The sequence below is a fragment of the Sceloporus occidentalis genome, unplaced genomic scaffold, assembly GCF_023333645.1.
Source record: "Sceloporus occidentalis isolate IW3139 unplaced genomic scaffold, rSceOcc1.0.p SCAF_161, whole genome shotgun sequence".
Classification (NCBI taxonomy): Eukaryota; Metazoa; Chordata; class Lepidosauria; order Squamata; family Phrynosomatidae; genus Sceloporus; species Sceloporus occidentalis.
In genome coordinates, this window is record NW_028317141.1 from 1,908,824 (window position 1) to 1,933,238 (window position 24,415).

Below are 24,415 nucleotides of genomic sequence, written 5' to 3' on the forward strand. Positions count from 1 at the left end.
CTGCTGACACCTTTCTGTTCCTCCTTCCCACTCCACTAACTACCTGTTCCCCCCACTCTGCTTCTCGCCTACTTTCTGACAGTTTTCCTTACCAAAGTCAAATATCAGCTGCCTGGTTTCCATCTATCTGCTGCTACCCCTTTGCAGCCTCCCCCAGTCTGTTGCCTCCTGTATGTGCCCACTGTTCTGTTGCTAATGCTGCCTGTTCACTACCTTTCTGTTGCTTTTCCTGCTTGTCCCGCTGTCTGTTGTCACCTGACTCACCTACCTGCGTCCCCTTCTTCTGTCGCCTGTGAGTTCCTCTCCCAGTGTCCTGCCACTGCTTGTCTGTTTCACTCTGTCTGCATGGTTATTAATTTCTGCATATTTTTCCCAGTCTGCCACCTGCCTGCTCCCACCATATTCCCGCCTTTCTTTTTCCCTCCTATTCCCTCTTGTTGCTGACTGGCTGTACCTCCCTCGGTCTAATGCCACTTTCCCGTACCCAGTCTAATGCTGTCTGCTTGTACCTCTTCAGTTTGGTTTTGCCTGCCTATCTCCTCCTTGATTTATGGCTAACTACCTGTCCCTACTTTGCTGCCTTACTATTTATTCCTGCATGATCCCTCTCAGTCCACTGCCATCCTATTCTTTACTGCATGCCCCCAGTCTGATGACTGCCTGTCCCTTGTCTGCTGTGTCCAGTCTTCTGCCGCATCCCTGTTCTGCCCTAGTAACCAACCAAATGCATGTTGCCCTCTAGCATGCTGCCCCCTGTCTATCAACCCCTTGGTCTATCACCATCTACTTAGCTCACCCTAGTATGTTACCACCCTCCTATCCGGCCAGTCTGTTGCCCACTGCCGCTTCACCCCCCCCCCCCTGTGCACATCCCGTCATCTGCTGCTGCCTGTTCTCTCAAGTTCACTCTGATGCTTGCTTGTTCCCTCGCCTGCCTATTCCTTCCTTCATGTTTCCCTCAATCTGCTACTGCCTGCCTGCCCCCAGTCTGCTGCCTGCCTATTCTTTTCAACATATGACGCACCATCTGCTGCGTGCCTCACACAGTTTGCCGCATACATGTTCCCGCGCTCATTTTCCCCTTATTATTTTGCTATCTGACTGTTCCCCCTCCAGTATGTTGCTGCTTGCCTCTCCCTCCCGTTTGCTGTCTTCCTATTCCCACCTTCATTTTCCCCTCCTAGTCTGCTGCCTGCCGGTTGCAAAAAACTGCTGCATCTTACCACCTCCACCCAGTCTGTTGCTGCCTGGCTGTACCTTCCTTAGTCTAATACCACTTCCCCATACCTTTTCCATCTCAAGCTGCCTGCCTGGGTTTGCCTACCTCTATTCCCTCAGTTTTCAGCGTACAGTTTTAACCTTATTTTCCCCTCCAATACTTTTGCTTTATGACTGTGCCCCACACCCAGCCAGCAGCCCTCCCCTCCACTGTGCTGTCTGCTTTTCCCTCCCCATCTGCTCCTCGTAATTATTTATTATTCCCCCTAGATGTCCCCCTCCATTTTGCTGCCTATTATTCAGTTAACTTCTGCCTGCCTACTTCCCCTCTTGCGCTATTGCTGACTGGCTACACATCCCATGATTGTTGCCTGCCTATTCCTCCCTGCACCCCCTTCCAATCTGCTGGCTGCCTACAATTTCCTAGTTGTTGTCTACCTATTCACTCAATTCCCCCTCTAGTAACCTACCACATACCTTTTGCCCTCTAGTTCGGTGTCCCCTTGGTCAATTGCCGCCTGCCTATCTCCCCCATTCTGCTGGGGCCTGTGTGTTCCCTCAGAGGCTGTTGCTTGCCTGTTCCTCACCCAATCTAATCCGGCCTCTCCCTCCACATACTGATGCCACCTACATGTTGGCTTACCCTCTGCTGCTATCTGCCTTTTCTTCTATCCAGTCTGATGATTGCCTATTACCTCTACCATTCTGCAGTCCACTGTTCAGACCTTTATTCTGCTGCCTCCAAGTTTCCCTGATAAGTTGGTGCCTGCCCCCAGTTTATTGGCTGCCTTTTCCCCTTCTAGTTTTCTGTCATCTGTCTCCCAATTCGCTACCTGCGTGTTACACCCAGTTTGCTTTCTCATGCCTATACTTCCCCGATCTACTGCCACTTGTCTGTTCTCCTTCCTAGTCTGCTGCTGCCCACCTGTTGCCCCTTAAGCCTACTTTCACCTGCTACCCCCTGTCTGTCACTCTAGCCTGCTACTACATGCTTCCTCCCCGCTCTCACCTTTGTGCTTCTAACGCTACTTGTTCTCCTTTCCAATCTGCTGCTTGCCCATTTCCCTACAGTGTACTGCCAGTCGGTTACCTGCCAGTTATTCCAGCCTGCTGCCAATTATCCACACACTCTGCTGCCACCTGTCTGTTACTTCCCACAATCTTTTGCCACCTGCCTAAATAACCCATTGGCAGTTATCTACCTATTCACCTTCTGTCTGCTGTCTGGCTTTACCTTTTTCAGTCTAATGCCACTTCCCTCTACCCTTCCCAGTCTGATTACACCTGTCTGTTCCCCTTTCCCAGTATGCTACTGCCTGCCTAACACCCCCTGTATGTTGCTGCCTGGCTGTGTTCCTCCTCAGTCTAATGCCACTCTTCTCTAGCTCTCCCAGCCTGATGCCAACTGTCTGTTCTCTTCCTAGCCTGCTACAGAATGCCTAATCCCCCTCCAGACTGTTGCCTCCAGGCTGTACCTCTCTCGGTCAAGTGTCACTTTTTTGTACCCTTTCCAGTCTGATGCTGCCTGCTTGTTCCCCTTCACAATTGCAGTCTGCTCCCCTTCTACCCAGCTTCTGCTGCTACCTTCTGCCTCTCCTACATAGCAGTCTGCTGCTGCCCGCTTTTTTCCACCCAGTTCTCTTACCCATTCTACTGTCGCCTGCCTGTTTAACCCCATTACTCTGAAACAGACTGCCTGTTTACTGACTTGTGTGTTGGCAGCCTCTTCCTTTGTGCCTGGTCCACCCCTATTTTGCTGCCTGCTTATTCCTGCCTGTTCACCTTCTAGTAGTGGGCAGCCTGTCTATTTCTCTTCTTAGTGCACTGCCACCTGCTTAACCCCACTCCTTGCAGTCAGTTGCTGCCTGCCTTTCTCCGTTTGTTCCTTTGTCTGCTTATACCTGCCAGATTCTGCCTCCTAGTCTGCTGACACCTGCCTGTCCCTGCCCCTCAGTCTGCTGCCACCTGCCTTCCCCTCATTATCTCTCAGAGTTTGTAAGTATATTTAGCCTTAACATTCACATTATTACCTCCCAAAGCAACATGCGTGAGGCAGGTAGTCTTTCCTTTTGTGGAAGCACCGATCTCCAAGAAAGGGTACGGGAGTAACTGCGAAAACCTCCACCACCACCTGATGTTGACCCTGGGCCAGAGGACACCAACAGACACCACTGTCGCAACATACTTCACACCACCTGATGATGGCCCTGGGCCGGAGGGTGTCAACAGACACCACTGTCGCCTCAGGGACAACATACTCCACCCCCACATGATGTTGACCGTGGGCCGGAGGGTGTCAATAGACACCACCGTCGCCCCAGGGACAACATACTCCACCACCAAATGATGTTGGCCCTGGAATGAAGGGCGCCAAGAAACACCACCGTCCCCTCAGAGACAACATACTCCACCACCACCTGATGTTTACCCTGAGCCGGAGGGCATCAACAGACACCACCTGTGACGCCACCGACCTGTACTCTGACTGGGTATTCCAGCTAATCGCAGATTTCTCCTGCTGGGACGCCGGAGATTAACCCCTTCACCGCCAGACAACCAGCGTTGCAGAGAGAAGGGGCTGCTTTACCACTGTGGCTAGCCGAAGCTGAGCTACATCGTGGGTCTGTTGTCCTGAAAAGGACAATGCGTGATCCTGGCAGAGGACACAGCTCTTCAGGAACCTCGGTGGCGCTGTAGTATACGGGCTTTCCCCAATAATACATAACTCGGTAGTGTCGTGGGCAGGACATGTGGCACACGGACAGGATAACACATGAGGGGACGACAAAAACATAATAAAATTCACCCACATACCGGGACATACAGAATACAGATAACTACCACAGACAGCACCTATTAAACCTGGGCCGTCCCGGCCCCCATTCAAGCGAGCCCCGCGCAAGCCTTTGGTGGACACCAGCTGCCGATCCCAGCACGTGTTCTGCAAACGGGACCAACTCCCAGCACTCCGATCCTGCCAGTAGCTCAATCTATAGCCAGACCCAGCCACTGTTCAGCTGGTTATTTCAAGGTGTGCATAGAAAAGCACGGGCAGACACAGGGACAACATGATCATAGCCTAAGAGAGGGTGTGGGTGGCTCTGAAAAGAGCCGTTGGGTGTTTCAGGGTCACGAGTCAACAAGCTTAACCTCCGAAACCGTACAGAGTACGGCCTTGGCGTTTCAAGGCATACACCACGTCCATAGCGGTAACGGTTTTCCTCTTGGCATGCTCAGTATAAGTGACTGCGTCACGAATCACGTTCTCCAAAAACACTTTGAGCACACCACGAGTCTCCTCATAGATCAGCCCAGAGATACGCTTTACACCTCCTCTGCGAGCCAAACGGCGGATAGCAGGCTTGGTGATACCCTGGATGTTATCCCGAAGCACCTTCCTGTGCCTCTTTGCGCCACCTTTCCCGAGTCCCTTACCTCCTTTGCCACGGCCAGACATAATCACGCTTACTTCGCGAGTTTCACAGCACAATACTCGCTGACGGCCAGCCCGCTTTCTTTTATACGTACTTGATAGGGAACCGCACCATGATGCCTCAAGGGGGCGTTGCTATGTGAATATATGCTTCACGTTGGTTGGCTGGAGAAGCTTCCAAGCGTGCCTCAGACACCGATTGGCTATTTAGGAATATCAAAGGAAACCGGATATGAACAATTCAAACCAACCTCCTTTGCGCCACTCCCTACACCAAGCCCGCATCTGCTTTCAAAGATGCCTAGCCTTTATTAATCAAACCTCTCTACTGCATCAAGTACCTTAAGCTTCTGCCTCCCTCACCTCCACGTGATCGCTTTCGACGATCCCTCATTTACCACTAGGTGGCAGCATATCGCTGTAACTAAACGCCGAACGGCGGCCAAGATAAAGGCGGGCTTTTAGCTGTCGCCGTATCGCTGTTAACGGTCAGCCAGTACACAGTTTCACTAGGTAGGAGGCTGAACAAAAGAGAGGAGAAGAAATAAATAAAAAAAGAACCGCAGCTCACGAATAAATGACCGATTCGAGCATTTAATTTAAATAAATTTAAAAAAGATAACGCTCCACACCGAAGTCTCTTGATCAAAGGCTGGCTTTTTCAAACCATCGTCCTAGCCTATGAAAAAGAGGGGCGTGATTAAGCGTATCCAATCACATTTACCGCTACTCTATAAAGGGGTTGAGTTGGCCACAGAATCGTTACAGTTAGGTTGTATCCGTCGGTGAATCGTCTCCGCACGCATTAGTATGGCTCGCACTAAGCAGACAGCCCGTAAATCCACCGGAGGAAAGGCTCCTCGGAAGCAACTGGCAACCAAAGCTGCGAGGAAAAGCGCTCCAGCTACCGGGGGCGTGAAGAAGCCACATCGCTACCGCCCGGGCACCGTAGCTCTTAGGGAAATCCGTCGTTACCAGAAGTCTACGGAGTTGCTTATCCGAAAGCTGCCTTTCCAGCGGCTGGTCCGTGAGATTGCTCAAGACTTCAAAACCGATCTACGTTTCCAGAGTTCTGCTGTCATGGCTCTCCAGGAAGCCAGCGAGGCATACCTGGTGGGGCTTTTCGAAGACACCAACTTGTGCGCTATTCACGCTAAGCGGGTTACTATCATGCCAAAAGACATTCAGCTGGCTCGCAGGATCAGAGGTGAACGTGCCTAAGTAAACGCAGTGTGGGCGAACGCGATCTCCCCACAGCCCCCACAAAGGCTCTTTTAAGAGCCACCACATTGTCACTCAAACGAGCTTATGTTTCCCTTCGCATGCACGAAATTAACCCTGTTCGCGCCCAAGCTTGAAACATCTCACACAATTATCCCACTACCGAACGAGCCGTTGAGCGGCCGAGTCCACGGCTGGGCATAACGAGTAACGGCAAAGCACAACCTTTAAGCCCGCCCCTTATCTCTATTCTGTTACGGACAGAGCTCCGAGCGAGACCGCTGGCCGAATATGTCAATCCACGCTTAACACACAAGTATGGGGCTAGACTTTCAGCGGGAGGCCCACATAGCCGCGGCCGGGTGATTAAACGCTTTTTTTTTTTTCATTTTCGGAGGATATGATGGTTCTGAAAAGAACCTTTTGTAAAGAATTAAGTGGGAAAGCACACACCAGAAGCGCTCCAAAACCCATGCCCCCCTCCTCATTTTTTCGGGGCTGCCTTTTTAGCCTTGGGCTTTGCGGGGCTTTTGACTGCCTTGGGCTTTGCGACCTTCTTAGCTGGGCTTTTGCCAGCTTTCTTCGCCTTAACAACCTTAGGCTTCTTGGGACTCTTGGCAGCGGCCGACGGTTTCTTGATCTTTTTCGGGCTTTTCTTCACTCCTGCAGGGGCTTTCTTGGGCGACTTCTTAGGGGCTACTTTTTTAGGCTTTACGGGAGTTTCCTTCTTCTTTGATGTCTTCTCTCTGCTCTCCGGCTGCTTCTTGTTCAGCTTGAAAGAGCCAGAGGCACCGCTGCCTTTCAGCTGGATCAGGGTCTCTTTAGACACCAGACCCTTGAGAGCGAGCTTCAGGCGGCTGTTATTCTTTTCTACGTCGTAGCCGCCAGCAGCGAGTGCTTTTTTAAGAGCTGCGAGAGACACTCCGCTGCGCTCCTTGGACGCAGAGACCGCTTTCACAATCAGTTCGGAGACACTGGGACCGGACTTCACAGGACGGCTTTTTGCAGCTGCCGGCTTCTTCGGCTGTTTCTTCTTGGCAGAGGTTTCTGCCGGCGGAGGCGCCGGGGAAGGAGCTGTCTCGGCCATCTGAATGCTTGGATCGCGCCACGGAAGACTTGCAATCGCACGTAAACACGGGGTTAAACCGCCAGAAGTTTGGCTTTTATAGATGAGCTGCCGCACATTCATTGGTTCATGAGCGATAGCCTGCGAGTCTATGATTGGACGCCGTTTCTGAAACCTCCCCATGCTGCAGGGGCATCGCTGGATTTGCATTCAGGGGAAGGGGGGAGGGGTTGAAAGGTAAATATACCGTTTGCGCGTAAACGTCTCATCACACTTCTAATTCAAAGCAGTTGAATTTCCTACACCAAGCAGCCCCCACCCCCCGAAAAAAATCAAAAACTGCCAGGGAACAGCACCCAAGAGGTGTGAAATAATAAATAAATAAAATAATGAATACAGATAATTAATAAAATAAATTATTTAATATCACTTATTAAAGATTAATTTACCCTTAAACTTAATCTATAAATTTATATAACCCAATCATTATTATTAATTATTATATTAAGAATAGCCTAATATTTATACATTAAAGAATAACATTAAAAATTATGAATATTTTTAAATCATAATAATCAATTAAATAATTTAAAATAAATTGTATTTCTACTGCTAGTGTCTGGCTGCCTGCCGGTCTTAGGACTCGTAGTTGACAGGAGTTTACTTAGGGGTTATTTATTATTAACGTATTATATTATTTATTTATTATTCAAAATAATAAAAGTAATTATTAAGATTAGGTTTTGTCTTATCAGGACGTTTTATGTGCGAGAGTGTGTTTGTGTGTATTAGCGCGTGAGCATACGTCAGTGAGGAAAGGGTTATGCGTGAGAATGTGTTTGTGTGCATGCACCACTGTGTATTAATGATGTATATACTATTTCTTTAATGTGAGTGCGTGTGTATAGAACTAGAAAGGGACAATAACAGGAAGATCCTTGTGAATTGTTTGTGTGTGTGTGTGTGTGTGTTTGTGTGGTTTTTTGGGTTGGTTGATTGAATCATAAGGGGAAAAAAGAAAGAATAGGAAAGAGCAAGGAAAAAGAATCAAAAGGAAAAAGAGAATCATAAAGAATAGATAAGAACATGCAAATCTGAAACAAAAAGAACCATAAGGCAAAAAGAAGAAAGATTAGGAAAAAGCAAGATTTGTAAAGAAGTAGGAAATGAAAAAGTAGATGCATATGTGTCACGGATCTGGCTAGTCCGATCGATTACCTCCGCTGACTTGTGCTCCCTTAGCCTGGGACAACACACTCTTTCCGTGCCGGGGACGTCACATCTCCCTCCCCAAGCATGTTAGTCCCGGTAGTGGTTGGGCTGTCTCGGTACTGAGGAAGCATCCCACTGCTACCACCAATGTGACGGGACCGACCTGTACCCAGGCTGGGTACGCCCGACGAACGTTGCTTCCTCCGCCCCACGGCCACCGGGACACCAGTGATTAACCCCTTCAGCACCAGACAGAACCAGCGTTGCAGAGAGAAGGGGCCTTACCACTGTGGCTAGCCGAAGCTAAACTACACAGTGGGGCTATTGTCCTGAAAAGCACAATACGTGATCATAGCAGAGGACACAGCTTTTCAGGAACCTCGGCGGTGCTGTAGTATACGGAAGTATAGCAATACAGCGCTCTACCGCCCTGATAAGGGCAGCGCCAAGGCTTACCTCAATAACAAGACAGGAATCGTAGTGAGGTAAAACAGGTAATCTTTATTTGGGAAACACACAGGCTTATATACAGTCCAACACAGGAAAAAGGCCATAAACCATGTCCACATAACCCCACCCTGCCCAGACAGTCCGGCGCCACACGTAGGCCACCGAGCCCCACAATGTCCATACAGCTTTCAGCCGTCATTTTTGGGGTGATCCCGAGGGAGTGGCGACGATCTCGGGGGTGCCCGGGCGGCGCTCAGGGTCCAGGAATATCCGGTCCAAAAAGCGGCATGACCGGTCACAGTGGGAGGAGGCTCACATGCCTCTACCTAGCGTATTAGGTGGGATCCTCCCCTTGGCCTAACAGACCATCGGCGTTGCCATGCGTACTCCCCTTTTTGTCCTGTATGGCAAACTCATATTGCTGGAGAACTAGGCTCCTTCGGAGAAGTTTCCTATTTGTCCCAGCCACCCTGTGTAACCAGTGTAGGGGGTTGCGATCAGTAATCACAGTAAATTGGTGCCCATGTAGGTACGGTTGTAGTTTTTGCAAGGCCCAAACGATAACAAGACACTCCTTTTCTACAGTGGCATAGGCCAGTTCCCTGAGTATTTCTAACGTGGGATCTGTCTGCTGGGTCTGCTGGAATTCGGGGCTCTGTGCCTGAGTCTCAGCATCAACAAAGTACTCTGCAATAGATTCCTGCCCCTGAGCTGCTGGAGGGGAGGGTAACATGTTGCCAGATCCCCTGGTCTCACCATCAGTGTGCTCCCCTGCGGACACATGCTCTGAGTCCACAGGCCGAGTCAGCCCTTGCCCCTTATTCTGGGAAGACTGCTGCCAGGTTACCACAGCTATGGTTGAAACCTCTGTCACTCCACCTGTTCCACTCCAAGGAGGCATACATACAGGACCCTGGGAACCGACTAATCCTGAAACAGAGGAACACTCACTCACCCTCTGCCCTTCACACAGCACCTCAAACATCCCTGGCTCTGGCACAGATTCACTCTGCCCTCCCTCCCAGTGATGCGAAACCTCCACCTTCTCGCACGGCACCTCAGACATCCTGGATTCTGGCACAGACGGACATGCACAACCTTTCTGCCCACTCTCCCCCTGAGGCTGCCTTGGTACATTGTTACACACTGCCTTTTCTATAGTAGGGCCCCTAGTAGACTTGGATAAATTACAAGTATCATCCTCAGGCATATGCTTTGATAACAGCCTACCCAAATCAGTACCCAGTAACAAATTAGTAGGAATGTTATTCGATACCCCCACATCTCTTACATCCTTCCCTGCTCCCCAATCCAAAAATACTCGTGCTATTGGCACTGCAGGACCTACTCCCCCAATTCATCTCACTGATAAGGTCTTGCCATGGATAAAGTCCTCGGAGCTCACTAGCTCTGGACGCACAAGAGTCACTTCTGCCGCCTTGTCGCTGAGCCCCACAGTTACCTTGTTTCCCACAGTGACAGGTTGCATATTCACATTGGGGGTGTTCTCAGTGCTGGAGACGAACAACACCGAAGATGGTGATTGTGACGGAAGCCTCCATCACTGGGACCACTGGAGAAGCCTGACTGCCAGCCTCCTCCCTATTGACTATGGGCCCTGGGTTTGTAAAGGCTTCTGTGGCTACCCCCAGCAGTATCATCTCATCACTGGTTGAGGGGATTATCTCCAGCAGACAGCCAGGATCTGCCACCAGGGAGTGACCACCATTCTTTCAGTTTAATGTTGTATAAATCAGTCTCCCCCCTATTGTATTGTTAATCTCGTTACTGCCCCTGTTGTCTCTGGGAGGCAGATTAAGGGGGCGGTTTGTGTCCCAATATCTTGTTTTATGTAAATGTGTGTTTTGCTGGATATATCCAGCCCTGTGTGTCCAACATATATCAGTCTTCGTTTTTGGTTTTACCCTACACTGAGTTTCGGCTAGTGACTGGGGAACCGGGGAAAGTGTGGTGTCCCAGGCTAAGGGAGCACAAGACAGCGGAGGTAGTCGGTCGGACTAGCCAGCTCCGTGACAGTGATCCTGAGGGGTGATCCGCTCCTGTGGATGGTGTAGGCTTTCTTTTCTCCGGGCAAGTAGCACTAATGTGCCCCACTTTTTTACAAATAAACCACCTGCAACTATCCCCAATGCGTAGAAATGGCACTAGCTCCCCCTCTCCCTGAGGTAGAAGCTAACGCAGAAGATGCTACAGTAGGCTTGGTTATGGGGAGCTGTGGTGCAGTGGTCTTCCAGGTGGATGCTCCCTTAGTAATACCAACAAGTGCAGTGTAGCTCTCGGTGGAACGCTTCTGCAAAGTCCGGAATTTCTTTCGGTACACCTCAGGAGTAAGGTTGTACCGTTTCTGCAGTGCAGTCTTAATTGCCTCACAGTCCTGGTCAAATTCTGCTGGTAGCTCTGCAAATGCTTCCAGTGCAGGCCCTCTGAGACCAGGGGTGAGGTACTTTGCCCACTGGTCCTTTGGTAATGGTACTGCCTGCAAACCTTTTCAAAACTGCGCAGGAAAACATACAGATCCCCATCTTTGTCCAAAGTTGGGAAATTCTCTGCAAGTGGTTTGGGTGCAGAAAAGTCTTTCAAACCAACACTGATAGGCAAGGCACTTAACCTCTCCAACTCTGCCGGTTTTAGTTCATGCTCTCTTGCCGCCTGCGCTCTGCAGCCTCCTGATATTTAAGGATGAGATGAAGTCTTAGGTCCACGTATTTGAAAACAGTTTGTAGATAAGAGTCCAAGGGATCTCCAGATCTCGTAGCGTCACTGACATCAGCTGCAGGTATCACTTTGTGCTGCTTGTTGTATGTCATAGTCTACCAATGCTTGTACTTGCTCCTCTTTAGTTTTTCCCCAGCAGGGAATCAATCTCTCACGGCAAAGATGGTCTAGTGCTGCCTTGGACTCCGCTTGGTACTCTATTTCAAACTGGCCCAAACAAGTGATAGCAAAAAAGAAAAACAGAGAAAAGGGGGCGGGCTGTTGAGGTGTAAATATACTAAGTGTTGCACAGATTGCTGCCGACTACGCCAATTGTTGTGAATCCTGCCGACTACGCCAATTGTTGTGGATCCTGCCGACTACGCCAATTGTTGTGGATCCTGCCGACTACGCCAATTGTTGTGAATCGTGCCGACTACGCCAATTGTTGTGGTTGTGGAATGATTCTAACTTTAAATTATTTAATTAAGGTTATCAGGGAACCTTAATAACAACAATAATTTTTATTAAATCTATATACACTCTGTATCTTGATATACAAATGGTATATAATATGAGGTATTCCAGTCGATCATATGGTGAGAAATACTTAAATACTGCGGTGAATGGTAATTATACTTTAATGATCAGCAGAATTAAAATCACACACCAGTCTTAACAGATTGCAATAACATAACAATAATACTTAGCTTCGGTTGTTGGTCAGCTTATAGAGATGATGAAGAAACCCAGCAAAACAATATCAAGTGGAACGCGGTTGGTCATAACGACTACTTGATGAAACGTGGGAAGGATTCCGGTCTATAACCCAGGGCGCTGACAAACAGGTGAAGCCCTCTGGATCCAGGCACCGTCAAGCCCTGGATTGAAGTTCCTCTAGCACATGGTGTATGGTTCTTTTTAAGGTGTTTTTTACTATAGTATTGATAGGTTGCTATGTAAATAGCAACCGTATCAATTGTAAACTAGTAACAGTTTTTTCGGTTGAAAGGTGCACAGTATTTCGGTTGTAACCATGCACACCGGAATCACTAACACATCCTATACCTACACACATGTGAATAAAACAAAATGTGCCTCTGCCTAAATGTAACTAAGCAACACCAATCACACAAGAACTGGCTGTTATCGCCTCAGGCTAGGATAGCTTGTATAGCAACTTTGTTGTTGTTGTTGGTGGGATCCTAGGACAACTATTGACCAGTAGGTCAATAGTTCAGCCTTTATATTAAATTAATTCTGCTGTCATTCTGCTGTCTATGACGTAAATCACAAATTAGGAAAATCATTTTCATAACACTAAGTATGCACCGAGTTCAGCATTTGACAATTGAGAAACAATTTCTTTTTAGTGCCCGGATTAACTAGCAAATTTGGCAACACTGAAATCTGGAAAAATCTTTTAGTTATCCCACCGCTGCACCAGGGGCGTAACTAGAAGCCTCAGGGCCCCAGTGCGAGAATCTGTTAAGGGCCTCCCCCAACCCAATCTACCCCCTTCTCACACCATCAACCCCCTTCTCATGCTATCTACCCCCTCTCCCTCCCTTCTCACTATCTACCCTCTCCCTACCCCCTTCTCACTGTCTACCCTCTCCCTACCCCCTTCTCATTATCTACCCTCTTCCTACCCCCACCTTCTCATTATCTACCCTCTCCCTACCCTTCATTCGCACTATCTAGCCTCTTCCTACCCCCACCTTCTCACTATCTAACCTCTTCCTACCCCCACCTTCTCACTATCTACCCTCTTCCTACCCCCACCTTCTCACTATCTACCCTCTCCCTACCCCCCTTTGTAGGTCACTTACCGTGCAGTCCTCTGGTGGGAGCGCGAGGCCTCTGTCTCGCTGCCTTGCCGCGGTGTGCACGGCTTCACTGCTGAGCGCCGGCATATGACGTCATGGCACCGGAGACAGACGCCTCACGCTCCCACCACTGCAGTCGGGGCAGCACTGAGGCAGGCGCCTGCGGAGGCAGAGGAGACAGAAGGGCGCCGAGCGGTTGCTGAAAACGACCACTCGGCACCCCTTGGGCCCCCCTGACTGGCAGAACTCCAGGGCCTGGTCGCAGTCGTGACCCCTGCAACCCCGGTAGTTCCGCCACTGGCTGCCACCAAGTTTGTCACGGTCAGGACTACTTGCCAAGCCGTGACAATGTGGAGGGTGTGGGCATGAAGGGGTTAATAGCACCAGGCCTCTGGATTTACTATCTTCACCCCTCAAAGGCATCAGTTATACCAAATTAACTCCCAAATCCTGCCTTTATCCCCCCAGGTAGTCTGCCACCACCAGGCCCGGACTGGGACAAAAAATAGGCCCGGGCATTTAAGCCCGAGCAGCCCATATTTATTTATTTATTTATTGTTAAAGCCCACCCTTCATGTACCATCTTTGCATTTACTCATTCACACAAATCATTAACACATTCATTAATGCAGTCTCACAAATCATTCAAGCAATTCATCCACACATGAATTCATTAATTGTCATACGCATTCACACAATTCATCCACACATTTATTCATTCATTCTCATATGCATTCACACTACCCCCTCTCCCCATCTTATCTGCCCCTTCTCACTATGTTCCCCCTTTTCACCCCCTCTCACTATCTATCCCCTCTCCCCATTTCTCACTATCTAACCCCCCTCTGCCCCTTCTCACTGCACCCCCCTCCCTCACCCTACTTACCTTGTTGCCGGAGCAAGCAGCAACTGCGGCCGGGCCCGCGGCAGGACCGGACTGACTGGGCCTATGTGGCCTCTACGGCCGCATTAACGCAGGGCATAAGGGGCACCTGCCCCTTAAGCCCACCGCAACTGCAACCGGGTCCGCCACTCTAAGGGGCCGGGAAGACCCCACCAGGGCCAGCCTTAGGGTTCTGCGGCCGCACAGGGCTTACATTAAAACATCAGGGGTTTTTTTTAAACTTTATTTAACATCCTCCATGTTAAATAAAATTAACAAAAACTTTATTTAACATGGAGGATGTTAAATAAAAAAAACAAAAAACCCCCCCGATGTTTTAATTTAAACCCTGTGCGGCCGCACACTCGTAAGGCCGGCCCTGGTGGGGGCTTCCCGACCCCTTAGAGTGACGGACCCGGTCTCAGTTGCGGCGGGCTTAAGGAGCAGGTGCCCCTTATGCCCTGCGTTAATGCGGCCGTAGAGGCCGCATAGGCCCAGTCAGTTCGGTCCTGACTGGGCCTATTTTAAAGGTAGGAGCCTTGAGCTGCAGCTCCATCAGCCCCTAAGTCAATCCGGCCTGGCCACCACTCACGATTTTGATACCGGATTCGTGAGAAATCCAAATTAGAACATTTATCTCCCTGTATATATATATATCAACCCACCCCGGGCAAACAACATAGATATATATATATATACACACTCTAGAACTTAATAACAATACGGTAACTTGTTATCCTCTCTTAGGGTTTGTAGATATCTATACTAGAGCCCAAAGACAGACTTGGATTATGAATATTTTAATAACAAAAACACAAAGATTACACAGTACCACAATTACAAAAAAACAAGACATACAAAAGAAAAACAAAATGGCAAATAGTTCTTAAAACGATGGGACTTAAACACAGGACCCTCACTCACGAGTTTCTTCAATAAGCCGGCCTGTGGGTACTCGTTAAGTCCAGATGGTTTCTTATGATGTTGTTCCGATCAGAGTTTATCGTGAAGTTCTGCTTTGAGGTCGCTGCATTGCCCCTAAATCAGATTCTGTTTCAAGAAAACATCCCTCTGACCACATGGCCAATTAGATGACACCTTTTCCAAGAATTGGTTCCATTCTTTGATGTGCCAATAAGTTATGGTGGGGTAAAGGTGATAGAAAACCCCTCCACTTAAGATAGATATGGAATTCCTATAACTAAGGATCCTTATCAGTTAGGCCATGAATCACCACAGGGGTCCTGGGAAGATGACACCTCTTGCCAGAACAGATAAGGAGGGCATGTACAAAGAAACTGAGTTAGCTCATTGAATGCTAACACAAAGGAATTAACCACCTCTGCTGGATTATCTTCCATGTATCCACTACATTATATGAGTTAATCATGACAGGCTATACTTCCGTATACTACAGTGCCGCCGAGGTTCCTGAGAGGCTGTATATCCTGTTGTCTTCGACAATATTTCAACCTGTTGATCCAAGTCTTGTATGTCCGGTGACTATGGGGTGCCGATAGATAGCTAAGGGTCCGGAGGATATCCTGTCCAAAAGGTTAGGCGATCGGTCAAAGGGACCCCGAGCGGCAGCAGTTCAAAGTTTCCCCGTGACGGACCGTGAGATACCTCCTATAGATTCCCGGCTGCTGGGGCTGCCAGGAGAGCTCTCCTGGCAGCCCCAGCTGCTGGGAATCTATAGGAGGGTTCTTCCCCGAACCACCCCTGGTCCGTGCCCCCACCACCCGTTGGGTGTCTCCGTGCATCCTTGCTGTGGTCGGGCCGATGATGTCCGGGCTATACGGGGTTAAAAGTCCAGGGGCAGGGATAGGGTAGGACATGAGGCAGAACAAAGTACACACAAATAAACACCACGTGTATGGGGGAAAATACATAAATCACCAATAATTAATATATCCACAAATTTTAACCCATCGGATTAAAATGTGACAGCACCGATTAACCCGGGGCCGTCACAGACCATCTTTTCCAATTCGCATACTCATTGCTCTTGGGACATTTTAACGCCGGATGGTCATGACAACTACTAGAGATGGCACCGATTAACCCAGGGCCGTCACACCCACCACCCGTGGGGTATCTCCATACGATAGTGCTGTGGTCAGGCCGACGGTGTCTGGGTTATACAGGCTTAGAAGTCCGGTGGCAGGGCATGTGGCACATGGATAGGATAGGACATGAGGGAGAACAAAGTTTACACAAATAAACCCCACATATATGGGGAAAATACATAAATCACCAATAATTAATATATCCACACATTTTAACCCATCTGATGGGCACAACAACTACTACAGACAGCACCGATTAACCTGGAGCCGTCACAGACGAGCTTGTCCAATTCGGATACCCATTGCTCTTGGGGTTGCTGTCCCAGGAATGACATCCGTAGTTCCCACTGGACTGTAATCCGTTGTTCGGAGCTTGGAAGACACTGACCCCGGGGTAAAACAGCCTCCTGGAGGGCCACTCTGATGGACTGATCAGGGACCTAAGGTTGTCCCTTTACGGCAAGAACTACTTCTCCCTTCAGGACGATAACCTACCGCAATCTGTAGGCAATATCCCCAAGCAAAGTGATATCGCTATCCAGTACCCAAATAACCAGGCGAGGCTAGTCTTTAGGTACAACAAAAGAAAAACTGTGTATTATGGGACAAGTTGCCTTTTATAAGAAGGGACACAACATCCCCCTAACCGGCCACCTATCCTCTTCTCCTGCACAGCTTAGGATATCATCTTCAATTTGTTGAAGCCATAAGCGCATAGCCCTAGCTACTGAGGCTGCTGCAATGCCTGGCTTAAAGATAGCTGCTGAGGCTTCAAAAGATCTCTTAGCTGCCCCTTCTGCCTTCCTATCCATGGGATTCGAAAAATGAGAGGAATCTTCTAAAGGTATAGCAGATCTTCCGGTGGCTCTGGCCACTGGAGCATCAACTTTGGGAGTTGAACAGAGCTCAGAGAAATCGTCTGGAAAAGGAAAGAGTCTGGACACCCTTTTAGAGGTAGTTAGCCTTCTTTCCGGAGCCTTCCACTGGTCAGTGATTATGGATTTTAAGGTTTCATGAATAGGAAAAACCTTAGGTTTCTTAAAGGAGCCCTGGTTTGTCTTTTGGCTGCTCTTCTTCCAGATCCAGAACAGCCCTTACGGCAGTAACCAGCTTGTTTACTTCTTCTGCTGGAATGAAGAAGGATTCTTCCGATAGTTCCCCATCCTCTAGGGATTTGGGATCTTACATCTGCCATTCCTTTTCAGAATCTGAAGTGTAAGGATCCTGACCAGAGGGCCGGAACCCAGGCCGAGGGTCTAGGCTGAGGTAAAGAAAACATAACAGAGGTTTTAATCTGCTGAAACGTGGACTGAAGCTCAGCCTTCATCCATTCCTTGAATTCTGAAATGGACTCCTCTCTGGCTTTAAGGCAGGATGAGCAAAATTTCCTAGAGGCGTCAGACATTGTAGTTTTTACAGGCAAAATGTTTCGTCTTGGATGCAGCCTTCCTAGGGGCTCGTGATTCTTCAGGGAGGTCTGGCTTATCAGAAAATCTCAGGAAGCCAGGAGTCTTCATCAGAAGAAAACTGCAAACTAAAAGCAGTACAAGCTAATAAAAAACACCTTACCAAACCGAGAGAAAAAGGTCCAGAAAACCGCCAAAAACCTTCTCTGACCTGAGAGCTGCTTACAGATCTGCCCCCTTCCTGACCTCAGATGCCTCATGGCAGACTGAGATGAAAACGGAAGCACGCCACCGCAAAGATCAGACGCTTCCTGGCTGAAATCGTCAGCAGACTGAAGCAGAGTCCCGGCGTTCTGCTTCCAGTTAGCCCGCCCAAGGGCTGCTAAAGGTAAGTAGGCTAGAGTCCTACCGAGGACCCTGTGTGAAGGAGCCTTTCCCTGCTCCGGTAAACAGATTCCTACCGAGGACCGGGCCGGAGAGGGCTAAAACAGCCGAGAAACCCTTGCCCGCTACCCAAAGCGGGACTGCAGCACTGGACAGGAGCGTTCTGCCACGAGCTCTGAAAACAACAAATAGGGGATGTACCTACCCGGATAGGGCAAGAAAGAACTGTGGGTAAAGGGGAGGTTCTGGGGGTTTAAATCTTCCCTGCCCTATTCGGATAGGCGGAGCTATCTCCTATGCTACCGGGAGTAACAAGGGAAATTTATCCTCACTGTCGTGGACTATGCCACCTGTTACCCCCCTAGATTTGCTTAGAGAGCACTGGCAGGGACCGAAGGGCCGACCATAGTAGAGTACGTGTTGGCCTTCTGGGATAGATTGAAGGACACACGGACATGGTCCGGGAAAACCTTCAAGTGGCGCAAGGTTGGCAGAAACGGTGGTACGACCGGACCGCCCCGGAGCCTCGCCTTTGAAGTAGGGCAGAAGGTCCTAGCGCTTAAACCATCCCGTCAGGATAAGCTGCAGGTGGTGTGGCAGGGACCGTATCGGGTGGTGAAGCAACTGTGCAACACCACCTACATGGTAGCTAAACGTGCAGACGGAAGGATCCAGCGACCCTTCCGTGTGAACATGTTGGCGCGATACAGGGGAATCCCAGAAGTCCCAAGTTCACCAGCTGTTAGACCAGAGAGGCGGCTTATTCACCACGGATGCACCACCGCGTGGAGACTCCAGGGCAGACCCCGTTACGCCAAGCGGCGTACCGAGTTCCTGAGTCTGTCCGAGAAGGGATGTTAAGGGAGATTAGGGATGTGACAGAACCCTCCATCACTAGGGCCCCTGGAGAGGCCTGAGAGCCAGCCTCCTCCCTATCGACTATGGGCCCAGGCCTTGTAGAGACTTCTGTGTGTGGATACAGGAGTTCAGTCTGCTGATGTACCCCATGTTTTAGCACTCAGAGTCTCAGAACTGTAACGTCAGCTGGACATCCTGTGGTAGGAAAAAGGCTGATTGTCTTAGCATTGTTAATTGTATAGGTGTTTCCCCTGTTAATGTGTGTTAGCCGTTGTCTTAAGACCCCCTGTAGGTATGACTAGGTGTCACTGCTGCATACCTAATTATCAATTACATAACAGGTAGCTGTTAATCCTGTGAGCTCCTGTTATCCCTGTGTCCTGGCCATTGTCTGTCTCAAGCCAATTATATGTCTATCGTCATTCCACGTCTACGTCCCCAATTAATGTAATTTTTTATGTCTCATGTCATTCTGTCCTTCCCCCGGATATTGTGTTGCAGGATTTGATCTAATTACTTCCTTCCTGCCATGGTAATTAGATCATGTGATATTTGTCTTGCCCCTTTTCTTACTTGTGTATATATAGCTCTGTCTTTGGTTTTAATAAATGAGTCCTGTTTTCACCTCAACATGAGTGTTGCCTGATGTTTGGGGTGGGCTGTAGCCTCGCTGTGTAGCTAAGCTTCTGATAGCCACAGTGCCAAAGCAGCTACAGTGCAGCGACGTCCCCCCTTCTATCTACAACGCTGGTTCTGCCCCGCGCTGAAGGGGTTACTTGTTGGTGTCCCGTCAGGAGGAAGCAACGTTTGGCGGGAGTACCCAGTCTGGGTATAGGTCGGTCCCGTCACAGTGTGAAGTATGTTGTGATGGTGGTGTCTGTTGGCGCCATCTGGCCCAAGGTCAACATCAGGTGGTGGTGGAGCATGTTGCCTCTGTGGCGACGGTGGTGTCTCTTGCCCCTGTCCGGCCCAGGTTCAACATCAGGTGGGGGTGGAGTATGTTTCCCCCTGAGGTGACGGTGGTGTCTGTTGATGCCTTCCGGCCCAGGGTCAACATCAGGTGGTGGTGGAGTATGTTTTCCCTGGGGCGACGGTGGTGTCTGCTGACACCCTCCGGCACAGGGTCAACACCCGGTGGGGGTGGAGTATTTTGCCCGTGAGGCGACGGTGGTGTCTGTTGACGCCCTCCGGCCCAGGTTCAACTTTAGGTGGTGGCCGAGTATAGTGCGCCCAAGGCGTCGGTGGTGTCTGTTGATGCCCTCCGGCCGAGGGCCAACATCAGGTGGTGTGGAGTATGTTGTGACAGTGGTAGCTGTTGGCGCCCTCTGACCCAGGGTCAGCATCAGTTGGTGGTGGAGTATGTTGCGCCCGAGGTAACGGTGGTGTCTTTTGACACCCTCCGGCCCAGGGTCAACATCAGGTGGGGGTGGAGTATGTTGCCCCTGAGGCGACGGTGGTGTATGTTGACACCCTCCAGCCCAGGGTCAACATCAGGTGGTGGAGGATGTTACAGTTAAAACAACAAAAAAAAACCCCAATGTTTTAATTTAAGTCCTGGGCAGGGGCGCCGAGCGGTCGCTCGTGAAGTTTTCAGCAACCAATCGGTGCCCCTCACTCTCCGTGACTCCGTCGCGGTGCCGGCGTTTCATGCTGAGCACCAAAATATGATGTCATATTCCAGCGATCAGCTGTGAAGCATGCACCGCGGTAGACGGACGCCTCCCACTCCCACCGCAGGACTCAACAAGGTAAGTAAGGATCAGGCCCGGACTGGGACAGAAAATAGGCCCGGGCATTTAAGCCTGAGCAGCCCATTTTTATTTATTTATTTATTTATTGTTAAAGCCCACCCTTCATGTACCATCTTTGCATTTACTCACTCATTCACACAGATCATTAACACATTCATTAATGCAGTCTCACAAATCATTCAACCAATTCATCCACACATGAATTCATTAATTGTCATACGCATTCACACAATTCATCCACACATTTATTCATTCATTCTCATACGCATTCACACTACCCCCTCTCCCCATCTTATCTGCCCCTTCTCACTATGTTGTACCCCCTCTCACTATCTAACCCTCCTCTGCCCCTTCTCACTGCACCCCCCTCCCTCACCCTATTTACCTTGTTGCCGGAGCAAGCAGCAACTGCGACCGGGCCGGCGGCAGGACCGGATTGACTTAGGGGCTGATGAAGCTGCAGCTCCAGGACCCTACCTTAAAATCGGCCCAGTCAGGAGCGGACTGACTGGGCCTATGCGGCCTCATTAACGCAGGGCCCCTTAAGCCCGCCGCAACTGCGACCGGGTCCGCCACTCTAAGGGGCCGGGAAGCCCCCACTAGGGCCGGCTTTAGGGGTCTGCGGCCGCACAGGGCTTAAATTAAAACATCGGGGTTCTTTTTTTACTTTATTTAACATCCTCCATGTTAAATAAAGTTAACAAAAACAACAACCCCCCCCCCCCCCCAATGTTTTAATTTAAACCCTGTGCGGCCGCACACCCGTAAGGCCGGCCCTGGTGGGGGCTTCGCGGCCCCTTAGAGTGGCGGACCCGGTCGCAGTTGCGGCAGGCTTATGGGGCAGGTGCCCCTTATGCCCTGCGTTAATGTGGCCGTAAAGGCCGCATAGGCCCAGTCAGTCCGGTCCTGCCTGGGAATATTTTAAGGTAGGGGCCTGGAGATGCGGCTCCATCAGCCCCTAAATCAATCCGGCCCTGCCGCGGCCCAGCTCACCGTGTGTGCCCGATGGCCAGTCCGGGCCTGGTAAGGATAATGAGAAGTAGGGCGAGGGGGGAGGGGAAGGCAGTGAGATGGGGCGGGGGGGAGTTCGTGAGAAGGGGCAGAGGTGGGTGATAGTGATAAAGGGGGAGAGGGGATAGATAGTGAGAAAGGGGAGTTCCGTGACAAGATTTTTTTTCCTTTCTTTTTGGGGGATGGGGGGGCGCCAGAGAACTAGTCCGCACAGGGCGCCAGAACACCTAAGGCCGGCTCTAGCTCTAGTATAGATATCCACAAACCCTAAGAGAGGATAACACGTTACCGTATTGTTATTAAGTTCTAGAGGATATATACCGTATTGGCTCGAATATAGGCCGCACCCGAATATAGGCCGCACCCTAAAAATTTGGTGCTTTTTTAAAGAAAAAAAATTCTGCCACCCCCGAGATATGCTGCCACTCTATCCCCCCCCTCCCCGAGATTTGCTGCCACTCTACCCCCTCCGCCGTGGGAAGTACCGGCAAGGAAGATTGTTAACGTACATCGCGTAGATGTTCACCGGCTGCGGCGATGCGAGCATAAACAACCTCCGGCAGGGGAGGCTGTCTGAGCGTATCAGAGAGTAGGATGCAGGCACGTAAACGTCTCATCACACTTCTAATTCAAAGCAGTTGAATTTCCTACACCGTGCAGCCCCCCCCCCCCCAAAAAAAAACTGCCAGGGAACAGCACCCAAGAGGTGTGACATAATAAATAAATAAAATAATGAATACAGATAATTAATAAAATAATTTCTTTAAAATCACCTATTAAAGATTAATTTACCCTTAAGCTTAATCGTAAATTTATATAACCCAATCATTAATTATTATTATATTAAGAATAGCCTAATATTTATACATTAAAGAACATTAAAAATTATGAATATTTTTAATTAATAATAATCAATTAAATAATTTCAAATAAATTGTATTTCTACTGCTAGTGCCTGGCTGCCTGCCGGTCTTAGGACTCGTAGTTGACAGGAGTTTACTTAGGGGTTATTTATTATTAACATATTATATTATTTATTTATTATTCAAAATAATAAAAGTAATTATTAAGATTAGGTTTTGTCTTATCAGGACTGCATGTCCCGGGCGTCGGGCGCTAGACCCCGAATATAGGCCGCACCCCCACTTTAAAGACTTAAAGTGGGGTGAAAAAGTGCGGCCTATATTCGGGCAAATACGTGATGGGTTGATATATATATAGAGAGATAAATGTTCTAATTCGGATTTCTCTTCGCCTGGGGCGAATTTTAAAATGCCGCCCCCCCCCCTATCTACCCTTCCTCTCCCTCCGCCCCCCCCCTTATACTTACCTTTCAGCAGTCCTGCAGCGAGTCTCTCTGTTCGGTCTCCGTGCCGGCTTGTAATGCTGAGCGCCGGAAATGAGGTAATCTTCTGAGACCGAACAGGGAGATTTGCCACAGAGGAGAGAGAGAGGGGCACCGAGCGGGTACTGACAGCTTGGTAAGCGAAAACCACTTGGCGCCCCTTTCTCTCTCTTTCGCCTTAAAAAAAAAAAAAAGGGCTTGGTGCCGCCCCTTCAAAAGTGCCGCCTGGAGCGGTTGCCCCACTCGGCTCCATTGTCGGGCCGGCCCTGGTGGTGGCAGACTACCTGAGGGGATAAAGGCAGGATTTGGGGGTTCATTTGGTATAACTGATGCCTTGTTAAGTGGGGAAGATAGTAAATACAGAGGCCTGGTGCTATTAACCACTTCATACCCACACCCTCCACACCGTCACAGCTTGGCAAGTAGTCCTGACCGTGACAGATGTGGTGGCAGCGGTGGGATAACTAAAAGATTTTCCATCTTTTTCTGTGCCAGATTTCAGTGTTGACGGATTTGCTAGTTAATCCAGGCACTAAAAAGAAATTGTTTCTCAATTTCCAAAGGCTGAACTCAGTGCATACTTAGTATATCTACACCTCAACAGTGTGATGGAGTGTGTGACAGAAGGGTCCATCACTGGGGCCCCTGGAGAGGACCGAACGCAGGCCTGCTACCCACAGATTATGGACCCTGCCTCCCTGCCCTGGCGAGTGGGACTGTTGTCCTCGTCTGGGGGGGTTAAAAGGCCACATTTGAAAAGTGTGCATTTTTCAAATTGGAAATGTGACGTGTGGTCACTGCCCCCCGTGTTATTTGGGACATTGTTGAACCCGGCCAATTCTATTTACCCATCTGTGGTGTTTAAACCAAATATAAAAATATATCTCACAAAGGTTCGTCTACATTAAAAAGGTATTTATTATAAGGTAACAACACAGCAAACACATTTATTTCATATACACACGCCTAGCCAAAACCCACAGGACAACAACCCCCTTTTATCTCTCTCTCTATACAGATAACAATTCCCTTCAACACAATTTGATCTCACCCAATGTCAAACCTCCAGATCCGATAATAGCTCACTGCTGGGAGCTGACTCTCCCCACATACACCATGGAGGAAAATCAAAAAGAACTGAAAGAGTCCATGTGTGGTATTATATTATAAACCCTTCATTTGACATCACATCCTGTTTCATCACTTCCTTTAGTGAACTGTGGGAGGGAAGGATTCTAAGAACGCCCACCTTAACCTATTCCCTTTGTTTATGGGGAGAAGACAAGTTACCACACCATCAAATCATACATTTTTAAAAAAACACTAGGCAACCCATGGACATTTAACACGCTAGCATTTTAACTCTTTCCACGCAAGAATTGTCTGACACCGGCCAAACCATTCTTTTCCCTGGAAATGTTGGCCAGTAATATATAGTGGAGGTGGGGACCCCATTGTATTGCTAATCACTTTAATGACCCTATAGCCCCTGGGAGTCCAAATTACCCAGATTAAGGGGGCGGTTCTGTAGCCGTTGTAATCCAATACCTGACTGTTTATGTTA

General features: G+C 49.2%; 2 protein-coding genes across 2 annotated transcripts; one reads left to right on the forward strand and one right to left on the reverse strand.

Annotated features, from left to right (window-relative positions):
• The first annotated feature begins 5,461 nt into the window (after window positions 1-5,461).
• LOC149279777 (histone H3) lies at window positions 5,462-5,872 on the forward strand. The gene has a single exon (XM_089500944.1). The coding sequence runs from the start codon at window positions 5,462-5,464 to the stop codon at window positions 5,870-5,872; it is 411 nt and encodes a 136-aa protein (XP_089357070.1).
• A 484-nt stretch (window positions 5,873-6,356) lies between these two features.
• LOC149279778 (histone H1.01-like) lies at window positions 6,357-6,959 on the reverse strand. Its single transcript, XM_089500967.1, has one exon. The coding sequence runs from the start codon at window positions 6,957-6,959 to the stop codon at window positions 6,357-6,359; it is 603 nt and encodes a 200-aa protein (XP_089357093.1).
• Between the last annotated feature and the right edge of the window lie 17,456 nt (window positions 6,960-24,415).